General features: G+C 37.7%; 1 protein-coding gene across 1 annotated transcript in view; it reads left to right on the top strand.

Moving 5' to 3' along the window:
- The first annotated feature begins 169 nt into the window (after nt 1-169).
- CALB1 (calbindin 1) overlaps nt 170-11,776 on the top strand; it is a 17,877-nt gene continuing 6,270 nt past the window's right edge. Inside the window, exons 1-4 of the mRNA XM_009275454.1 lie at nt 170-241; nt 4,845-4,919; nt 9,764-9,847; nt 9,936-9,992. Of these exons, the coding sequence (XP_009273729.1) occupies nt 176-241; nt 4,845-4,919; nt 9,764-9,847; nt 9,936-9,992 (282 nt within the window). The 5' untranslated portion in view covers nt 170-175. The remainder of the gene's footprint in view (nt 242-4,844; nt 4,920-9,763; nt 9,848-9,935; nt 9,993-11,776) is intronic.

Genomic DNA, 11,776 nt, shown 5'->3' with positions numbered 1-11,776 from the left:
GGCAGGGGTCGGTGCCGGGCGGGGCGAGCAGGGAGCCGCTCTGCCGGGAGGGAGCACACGGGTCGGAGACGTCCCTGCCAGCGCTGAAGAGCGGAGAGAGTTTGGAGGGAGCGGAGAGAGTTTGGAGGGAGCGGTGACCGCAACCGTAACTCTTTCTGTTGTAGGCAATGGGTACATGGATGGGAAGGAGCTACAGAACTTCATCCAGGAGCTGCAGCAGGCGCGGACGAAGGCAGGCTTGGTAGGTTAATGTTTTGCCCCACTTTTCCGCCTTCTCCGGGAAAGAAGAGTTTTCCTGAGTGCCCTGGTTCCTTCTGTTCTCTGTTGCCACCACACGGTTCATGCACTTGCCTCACCAGGCAAAGGGAAGTAGCTCAGTTAGAAATCAGCAGGTTGCAAATGAAATAAATCGTCTGCTTTGCAAAGGCGAAGCCAGGGTCCACCTCCCTGGAGAGCAGGTCCCGCTCACATCTTGCCAGGCTACGAGCTGATACTTCTGACAGTGCTTAAAAAGAAAAGTCAAGAAATGCACGGACACTATCCTGTTGTAATGGATGGGACCTTATCCCATTGCAATTAATCTTAACTGATCCAGATATGTACTGATACTAAAAAGAAAAAAAAACAAACAAACAAAAAACATCACTTCAAGCTAGTTGGACTCTATTTTAATTTCATACCTAATGGGCAGTATGGGCTGAAATGCATTTCTGCCCCTTGGTGGTCAGTAGATAGATCTGCAGATGACTGCTAACCACTTTTTGCCCTTCACCGGTGTTATACACCAGGAGTATGAGTACCAAATCCTGGTAGTTTAAATTGTTCAGAGGGACAGCAAAGTTTTTGACAATATTGTCAAAACAATTATGTGTATGAGTTATTAAAGCACTAATTATAAATTTCCTCCAAACTATACCCATGTGGGCAAAAACCAGAGAGAGAAAGAAAGAAAGGAAGGAAAAAAGAAAGAAATAAATTAAAGATTCCATGTCAAGATTTGAATTAAAATAGAAGTGAACCTTTTTAACAAATAAATTGCCTTTAAAATAATCAGTTTCTAAAACAGGCCACTTAGCATCAGACTCAAATATATAACCTAATTAAGTCTATTTAAACCAGTCTATGCTAAAAGACTTCTGAAGTAACAGAAAATAAAACTATAATTTAACTGGATGGCATGTGCGCATGGGGGGAAATAGATTACTACTTCATATAAGAATACCTCCAAATTGAGCAATAGCTTTTCAATAATTAGCTCTGCTTTAAAAGTTGCTGTATAATTTAGAAGTCAATGAAAAAAATTAATATGTATCTTAATTTATTTTGTGGAACATTGTATCTTCTTATTAATTGTATGAGTGTAAACTTCATGCATCTGAAAATCTGTGTCCCAGCAATGCCTCTAATGTTACTGCGGTCTTGGTACCAGTTAATTCTTCTCATAGCTGTTGATGTAGGCACTTGTTTTCATGAGTGTAAGTAAGTTTAAACTAAAATGAAAAACCCAATCAACTCAAAAAAAACCCAAACACCAGAAAATTGGGAAAGGAATGTGTTTTTTAGAGGGAAAAAGTCTAATTATTTTTTTACAGAAAAGATTAAACACAACCTTTCAAGTATTGCAACAGATCAAATCTCTCATATATTGAAGTGCAGGAAACTTAAGTATGTCCATTAGAAAGAAGATATTAAAGCCTGTGTGTATTTAGTATGAATGGCATTCTTAGTAGGAATGCTGATATATTATTCAGTATTTAAAAAATTAATTAGAAGCTCAAGGAAAAAAATATTTATCATTTTAAGACCAGATTCTTTTCTCTCTCAAAGCAAGTGTGCATCTCTTCTTAAAAACAGAGCCTGCTCAAAGTAACACAGAAAAGCCTTGCAGGATTATTCTTACCTGCTACAAATTTCATAATTTATGTTTTTTTTAAAAATAACCTCTGCCTGTATCTCACACTATATTTTAAAAATGCTCAGGTGTTTAAGTAAGTTTTCCTTTCCCATTTCTCTGATTCAAACCTGTCTTTGGAGTGTTCTGCTGAAAAGAGCAATCTACAGTGGCAACATCAAATTCAGTACTTGATCCGTTGGCTCTGCCTTTGGTAGATGTTACCTTCATCCCTGAAGTCTTTTTCTGGAGTATGGATGTATGTCATCTTAGGTTTCAAATCTAAGCTGATTCTTGGATTTGGAGGCTCATTTGCCAAACAAGCATCTCATTAGTTCGTGTCTTGTCTCACGGGATACTAATTCAGTAGCTTTGAATTTCTATTCTTTTGCTAGAAGGGACACATTGAGAAACTAGTGTAGGTTATATGTCATTTCCTCGGCTGTCCTTCTTTTAACACCCCAAAGCTTCTTTGTCATCATTAACTTCTGCATTTCAGGTCACTCTCCTGCTCACTATTTTTGAAATATTCAATTATGCATTCTTCATAGCTGGATTTTACATCAGTCATGCCATATGCATTGAAGAATCACATTGATTCTGTCATCGAATAGGATGGTTTAATATTTCCCAATATTCTTCCCAACTACAGAACTGTTCTAATTATGTTCTAATTCTAATCCTTTTATTAACCCACTCAGTAAGCCCATACTTTCACAGTTGCTTTCTCTCAGATGGAGCAGTAGCACACAGCCTGATTCATGCCAGCCCCAAAGGGTGGATGTGTACTTGGAGGTTTTAGGGCTTGGGCTTTTCTTTGGTAACACTATGTCTTTTTGCTTCATGCATTATGGTAAATAGTGAATTGATCTGATATACTTTCAGACATGTTGAAAGAACTGCCTCTTTTTTAAAGATAAAAGCTATATAAGTATATAAGCATAGCTTCCATTTATTGTGCCCCACATTTATGCAATACCTTCTCTATTTAGGTATGCCAATTGCCAAAAGAAACTGTGGAGTGTAAGTGACTAACTCAGAGGTTCATAAAGGGTCAATAGGTGGATCTCGGCCAAGCTATTCCACATCTGTTTCTCACTTTCTCTGTGTATATAGATAATGACAATATTTCTCCACAGAAATATGTGATTTAATAGATATTTATGAATACAGTCATGTAAGTGTTTCTGTAGTGCCATCTATCCTTACATTTTCAAATCGTATCAAAAAAGCTATTTTTTTTCTACACCTCCACTTTGTTGGATAAGTGTCTCAAGTTTTAAAAAGGGAGACAGAGGTGTGAAGAGCTAGTTTCTTAATTTCAACCATTGAGCACTGCATCTGTTTCAAGTTTAGGACAAGACTTGGTTAAATTTAGGCAAGTTTTTTTGACTGAAAACATTTATTTGAATAACATAACTCGAATAACTCATCAAGCAGCTCAAGAGCAGGTGAAGTGAACAACAACAATAAAAAAAACCCTTTTTGAATAACATACTAGAGGACGAGCATGCTGTTTTGTTTAACCTGTAATTGGCTGTGCCTCCTTCAATGGCTGGACACTGTCTGACACCGCGGAGCTGCTACTAGAAAGATTAGTAAAATATTTAACCAGGACTAATTAAAATCCAGGTGTCTAAATTCTCTGGTCTATCTGCTAAGCAAACTTGTCCCCACTTTGGGATCATTAGATGAAAGGTGACATTGAAGTGCATTGTATTAATAACCACACCTCTAATTAAAGCCATGGCAAATTACTAACCTGCCATAGATGACTTTGACAGAAATAGGATACTAGGCCATGATTGTATCAGCTACAAGGAACTGACATTTTAGTTAGCTTCGGTAGTTGAAATTTGGGACAAACTACAATGGACTTTGTACAGCTGAGATTTCCTGTGTCTCCAGTGAGAGAATCACTTAGGTCCTATATAATCAGATCTGTAGCAACTAAACCTTTAATTTACAGAGACTGCTGTATCTTCATCTATGACTATAGAATTGTCCATTATTTTAATATCACTGTAGTCCTGATTCTTGCTGCATTGTTTTACTAGCTCACACCTAAAAGAAATACAAAGAAAGTTAAAAGTTTAATCAGTATTGAAGGTTGATGGCAGCTCATATCAAAGCAAGGCAAGTCAAGTTGAAGTGTGAAAGCAAATATTTAGATATTCACCCCAAGGCTGGCACCTTTTCTGTAGCCTAGAGTGAGGAGTCTTTAGAGAACAGATGTATAGCAGGGACCATGATTGATATGAAGAACAATTATGCTGGCTTTACTCTGTCGGATTTAAGGTACTGCTCAAAGTTTTCTCCCTCCTAAATCTGCTTCTCTACATTTCAGGAGTGACATTTTGACTCTGTTATTATGATAACCAACTACTAAACAGTGAAAAATATCATCTCATGATGAGTTCTTTTAGGGCTAAAATAGCATCCATTGTTCAGGAAAAATCAACTCAAAGACGTAGAAAGGCTATTTTGGTGTTCAGATGTATTATACTGAAATGTTCCTTATTTTTAAAGATTTTGCACTGCCTTCAAGTTGCTAATTTAACAATGAAAACTGAGAAAATTGACTAATAATTGCCTATGAACTTCACTGCCATCCTCTTAAACAAAGGAGCTTATATAAAGCTGTGATCTTCCAACACATCTGTCTTTATAATTTTTTTCATTCTGTAAACTAAAATAGGAGTTCTAAGTATTTAGATGCCAATCATTCACACTGACTATAATATAATTCCTTAGGAAGTAAAATTTATCTGAATGACATTATTCATGATAAAAAAATACTCAATTCCATTTAAACTTGAGGAATCTAGCTGCAGTAAGTGCAAGTACTTCATTAAATGTAGTATATTATTTGGCAACTAATAGAATATTCAAGTAAGTTTACATATGTTTCTCTGTATCTTAAAGTAATGATTCTCTCATTGTAACTTTGTAGGATTTAACACCTGAAATGAAAGCTTTTGTGGACCAATATGGGAAGACTACTGATGGAAAAATAGGAATAGTTGAGGTAAGATGGTTATTTTATAAAAAAGGACTGACATGTTTACTTGTAAAAATACATTTGAGCACAGAACAATGTGAGCGTAATATGTAAATATTTTGGATTTTTAGTTACACAGAAAATTTATTCTTTTTCTTAAGATCTTTAGTATTTTTTTCACTAATTAAATTTTTTCATTAACAAAAAGTAAGGTATTCCTCACCCCTCTCCAGACATTTCACTACACTTCATTTAACTTTGCATGCTTTATTCAGTACAAATAAGCATCAACAGCAATTTATGCTCTGCTCCTGCAAAGCAGATAAGAGCTCTGTTTTAGAAATTTAAATTGTGAAAGGTAACATGTTTTATTTCTACCTATGATTTTGAACTAATGCTCTGTCACCACTCCTATAGTGGGGATAACACACAAGTGAACGCAATTGGGCAATCACTGTATGTAGTCTATTCTAAAAAAATACAAATATGGTAAAAGAGCACATTAATCATGTTAAATTTAAACAAAATTTTAATAGTAGTTGTGATCCAGCTTGTGAAAAATCAGGATTTCTTATGAATTCCTTTTTTGAATTTTAACAGAATTTCAGGCAGAAAATTCCCCTATTCCTTACTACCACTTTCTAAAGAGGGCAAAGATAACCAACCCCTTCTACACATACAGCTGCTCAAAAATTGTGTAATCTAGACAACTTGCTAGGAAGGGGGGAACTATTGTGTTTTCTCTTGCTTTCACTGTTCAGTGCTGCAAGTCAAAAAGGAGGGTTCGCTGGGTTACAGCGAAGTAAGTACTTGAGAAGTCACTTTTTCAAGCCTAAATCTACGGCTCATTTATGTCACTCTGAGTGCAGTGAGACTGCGGGTTTATTATTAAATGCTATTATATATTTTTTCTGATAATAAGAAAAAGCTGGAAATAAGCCAGGTCTGCAAAATTTCTACAGTGACCAACTTTGGGTCAGTAGCTAATTTTAAAATAGAGGACTGAATAGAATCAATAAAAAGTATCACTGCTGATATAATAGATCACTTCAGGGTATCTTTTCTCCTCTGTCGTGTCTGAATTGCATATACTTGTTTAAATGCATATGTAATTATCACTAAACTACCATGGAAATATGAACAGTTTGTTTCACTTGCAGCTATAACTGATTTTAAAAAATGCCTCTTTTGACAATACTTAGCATTGATCAAATAGTTCTGCATCTAAAAAGAACTACTATTTATTTGGACTAACAAATTGTTTGAGTTTGGACTAACAAATGTTTATTCATTTGGTATTGAAGAATCCTATTTAATTTAGTATTTTTCAATATGTGTAATAGTAAGCATTGCATGCAAGAAGAACGTGTAGACAGTGCCTGAAAAAGACTGTGTTTCTTCGCTTAGGAAGGATAACTGGAAGTTTTACCTTTCAAATCCTATTTCTGATTCTGCTATTGACTTAATGGGCAAAGGTGAACAAATCCAATAGGGCCTGATATGGTGCGGTGCTCACCACCCCCGGTGAAGTGTCAAGCATGCTCAGCATCCACGGAAGCCATTGAATAGTGACAGTACTCAGTTCAGTGACTGAAGGGACTTTCTCCCTTAATATAGCAGTTTCCTAACCCAATAGCTATATTTTATTTCACTTACATCAGCATGAAGCTTGATTTGGAAAGTGCTGATGGGACTCAGATGAAATGTGTTGTACGTGCAGAGCAGTATTATATTAAAGTTGGTATTTGGACTTGATTCTCCTTCCTTATAAATAAAAATGTGCAGTAATTCCAGATTGCTCTAATTTACATAGTACATCAAATAGTTTTTTCTGAAAAAGTGTATGAATGTTGTTTAAAAAGAAATTATGTAAACCCATTCAGATTCCCAGCCATCATAATGAATACCCCAGCATCTGACGGAAAATGTCCTAGCAAATAATGAGTTTTCAGGAAAGGCCTGTTGACTGAGATAAAGAAGAGGCCTGGGTGGCTTCACAGAGGAAGGAGTGGATTTTCAGCTCAGATTAAGTGTTGATTCTGTCTTTGCAAACACACCGCAGTTAGTTCACTAGCTTTTATCCAGTGCCCTCCAGCTAAAGGCAGGGTCTGACCTGTCCACTTGCTTGTCTTGTGTAAGGGACCTTTCTTTCACCTTTTGTACTCATTCAGACCAACACTTTCACTAAAATGTGGATGTGAAACCCAAGGTTTTGAAACTCAGGACTGTGGTAATTCCACATTCAAATTATCTGAAGCTTACTGCTGCTGTAAAAATAAGTACTTATTAGCCTAAAATATTCTTTGTACTCCCATTCTCTATTATAGGATTTTAAAAAGCAAATTCACTGTATAAGGTGAAAGGAATTTTAAATAGCATTACATATCAACAGAATTTACTTAGAGAATGATTTCTAGAAAATAGTTCTGATATTGTTTTAAGTAATGAGAGTATTTTTTCTGCTAGGTAACCTATAAAGACGTACCCCAGCCTGCAGGTGAGCAGAGAGGAGTCAAGCCAGTCTCAGACTTTGTGGTTGTCCTCTATTGCTCACGATGCAGAAATAGCTGACATTCTTCATAAAAGCAGCAGAGCTCACAGAAACGCTCACTAAACTGCTATTGCTGCCATACACGAACTTGTAGTGATCTACACTCTTATTCAAAAACGCTCACGGAGTTCCCCTATGCTTATCCTCACAAAGAAGTCATCATGAGAAATATCACCAGGTTTCCATCTTTCCCCTCTGTAGTGGTATAACTGAGACTGGGAAGTCGAGCCAGTTTCCACATGCTCTCCTCATCCCTTGGTAATGCAGAGTTTTCCACAAAAAGCATTTTAATGCTATTTGATACATGAGCTTGCAGAACTGGACTTCCCTTTAGCTATATTGTTTCTATTACAAAAACACAAAAGACTTCTTTTTTGGCAGAAGCCTGAGCTAATGCTGGATATTGAGCTACTACATCTTTGTAATGTAAAATCCTGTGCTTTCCCGAGACTTAACAAAGGATGAGAGGTATAGCTTAAAAGAAGGTAATTTTCTTCCAGAGGTAATATATTCTGTACCTCAAATACAGTTTGGTAGTGCTAGTAAGCTGTTAATGATTCTTTGGAAAGTTACTATTTTACATTTATCCTTGCACCTTGTACTATTTTACAGTGCCCTTGCAAAATTCACTAGAGTTAGCTATAGAGGTCCCATGAATGACATCTTATTTATAATTTCCACACATGTAAACCCTTCCTCATTGACATAATCAGTCCCTTCCCCCAAACTCTGCTTATTATTATAATCAGTTCTTCCATCCAACGTTTGTTGTTGAGTAGGAATGTTGATTTACTCTAAAAATCAAAGCTCCTCCTGCCATGGGAGAAATAAAGAAATTTTTCCATAAATCAGTACTAAGTTACACACATTTAGCTATTGCATACATATGAACATGTACTCACCCACACGTGTATATGCTATTTATAATGGAGTAGGTTTCAAAAGCTGCTGACAAACACACATTGTTTAAGTTGATTGGGTTTGGTGTTCAGCCATTTAGCAAAAGCACTCAGAACACTCTGATGGGCCTGATAGTCTGTCATCAGCTGCTCCATTTCTGTAAGGAGAGTGCTCTGACGTGTCTTTTCAGTTGTACCAACACTTAAAGAATATAACTGATTCCTTGCACAGATAATTTTAGAGAAACGAGGGATCTGTCTCCATACCCTTGTTGTGCCTATAGGGTGAGAGGGAGAGCTGAACTCACCTACGGTGCTGCTGGAACCCAATAAAAAAGCTTGAGCAATTAGGCAAGAGCACTGAAATAGACAGAACGAGGGATTTGAGGGTGTGAAATGAATGCAGAAAAACAAAAATTTGAATCAAAATTTTAAGATGGGGCTCCAGGAAGTCTGCAGATGTCATTTTTCATAAAAGAATGCAGCTAAGAAATCTGTCTTTCTCCACTTTCTCTTCCTAGTAAGCACAGCTGGTCTATTCTTCAAGTAAAAGGTTTTCTTTAATCAAAACACATTTCATACATTTTGAGGACAGAAAAAAATATTGGGCTTTTGTTAAAAACAAATCATGATTTTACATTAAATTATGCAGCATACTCTCCATCTTCTACATTTGTCACTTGCCAAAATTGAGTTATAGTAAATGAACATTTTCAATAATCAGTACAATAATGTCTGATTTTAAAAAAGCCTTTTGTAGAGCAGAGGCATTGGAAGAACCACCCCTGATTTTGCAGGGCTAAAAGCCCTTTTGATTTCTTTTGGGTATTTATAGCTCTTCTTGAACACAACTCTGTGCCTGACAAATGATCACCGGTTGCCATCCCCTTACCCTCCCCACTTTCTTTTTTTCTCCTGGCTCTTCCATATATTTTTCTGTTTGCCTTACACGTGTTCTTCATGTCAGTGTTCCTCTCTCCTCTTCCTCGGTATCTGTGAGTAGTCCATTTTCCTCACTTTCTTAATTCATGGTCCTTCACACTTATCCTCTAAACATCCTTGCGTTATGCTTTCCCTTCCTGCCGATTCCAAGGTTTTCACCACAGACCCTAACTCTGTATGGGTGAATTTTTTTCCCCCTCTTTCCCCAGCTACCCCTTCGGTAAAGTGCTGTCTCACTCCCTTCTCTCAGACCTCAGTTCTGTTTGACCTTGATGAATATGGCAAAGCTGCAAGCCAGAAGCCTTTCAGAGGCATCTTCGAAACATTTCAGTGAACAGGATGAAGCTTCCTATGGGGCCACAATAGGGCAGTATAAGTGCAAAGAATTTCATACTCTTTTAAAAAGTTTCATGCTCTTTTACAGGCTCAGCTGGCCTAATGAAGAATCAAAATTTAATCTTTCTAAAATTCTGTTATAGCTTGCTCAGATATTACCGACAGAAGAGAATTTCCTGTTGTTCTTCAGGTGCCAGCAGCTAAAGTCAAGTGAAGACTTCATGCAGGTACAGTAGGAAAAGTTGCCTTTTGTAAAATCATCCAAGACCCACTTGCTATAAATATATCATTAAAGCATTCACATTCTGATTGCAGACATGGAGAAAATATGACAGCGACCACAGTGGCTTCATTGATTCTGAGGAACTTAAGGTAAACCAATACCCATGAGTATGCACGACATGAGAACAGGCGTTGGATTACAGCCTGTGCTGCTATCTGTTTCTTCAGATACCCACCCATGCATGTTTTTGCATTTCAAATATGACCGAAAAGCAATATGATTAGCTGATGTTTTTATCGCCAGTAAATTATTTAAAGTGAAACTCTAATCTGATCAATGTTTTTTAAAGCGTGTTTTAATTCAGATCAATGTTTGTCTCAAGTGACTCAAAGTAGCAGGTATTCTAGCTTAGAAGTAAGAAAGATTAAGAAAGCAAGATAGGCCTCTGAAAGCTATATTGTTCTTCATTTGGTATATTAAGGAGGAGGGCTGTTTTGTTGTTTTTCTTCCTAAGGGCATCACTACCATTAATCACTATGCTGCTGGACAGATCGTGCTCTCTCAAGTATCATGTAACCCTACAGTTTCCACTGTAGTACTGTTAGGCTAACACAACTGGAATTGTGTTGCCCCTGCTGGGTTAACCTGGTGGGATTTTGGTATCAGCTTTAATATGCACAAATAAGAGCAGAATCGAGATTATTCCATTAGCCATCTCAGCCTTGCAGAGTTAACAAACCTTAAAACTAGAGTCATAAAACTAACAGAAATTTGTGGATGCTGAATCACAGTGTCACAGAATCACAGAGAGGTTGGAAGGGCCCTCTAGAGGTCATCTGGTCCAACCCCCTGCTCAAGCAGGGCCACCTACAGCCAGTTGCCCAGGACCATGTCCAGATGGCTTCTGAATACCTCCAAGGATGAAGACTCTACAACTTTTCTGGGCAGCCTGTGCCCGTGCTCAGTCACTCTCACAGTGAAAAAGTATTTCCTGATATTCAGAGGGAACCTCCTGTGTTTCAGGTTGTGCCCATTACCTCTGGTCCTGTCACTGGGCACCAGCCTGGCTCTGTCCTCTTTCCACCCTCCCTTGAAGTATTTATATACATTGATGAGGTCCCCCCAAGCCTTCTCTTCTCCAGGCTGAACAGTCCCAGCTCTCTCAGCCCTTCCTCATAGGAGAGATGCTCATACACAGCAGACTCTGAGTAGAAACGTGCCATTTTCCACAGTTCAATTGCACTTGATACATTACTTTAGCTTTAAATTCAGAGGAGTCAAAACAGTTCATAGCAAGAGAAAGACCTAGTAGTGTTTATCTGTCTAATTTGGACTATTTTGCCCATATGTTGTATTCTAAAGAAGAACCACATAAGCTTTATTGTCTAAAGCACCAGGAGATCAAAACGTCTGAAATCCTTATAGCTCTTCTGTTCAGAAGAGGAATCCACATCAGACAATTCTCATCTTTTTTCCTTTTCCCTTCCTCTTTGAGTTCGGTATCTGTGTGACGTTTGCCGAGGATCCTACCTCAAGGTAACCCTCAGGCAGATGAGCCCATTCTTCTGCTGGCTGGTTGCAGCACATTGGTGTACCTAAAGTTGGTAGGATCAGGAAGAGGCCACGCATGTAGCACTTGAGAACTCTTAGCTGTTAGACAATGCCTTAAGGACTGTTGCCGGCTGCTGTAATTTAAAATAGACTTAAAAAGGCAGGGCTGATTGAGGACCAGCTGAAGAACGAAGACATTTTAACTGGATTCCTAATGGTCCCATCTTTCTTGTGCTGCAAGTTCTTGTCCACCTCAGAGAAACAGGCCATTTTAACATGTTGAAAATAAGACATAAATCATAGAATCATAGAATCATTAAGGTTGTAAAAGACCTCTAAGATCATCAAGTCCAACCGTCAACCCAACACCACCATGCCCACT

This window comes from Aptenodytes forsteri, unplaced genomic scaffold (assembly GCF_000699145.1).
Source record: "Aptenodytes forsteri isolate BGI_AS27 unplaced genomic scaffold, ASM69914v1 Scaffold208, whole genome shotgun sequence".
NCBI classification, from domain to species: domain Eukaryota; kingdom Metazoa; phylum Chordata; class Aves; order Sphenisciformes; family Spheniscidae; genus Aptenodytes; species Aptenodytes forsteri.
The sequence above is the reverse complement of the archived record's forward strand: the minus strand, read 5'-3'. Positions and strand labels throughout refer to the sequence as shown.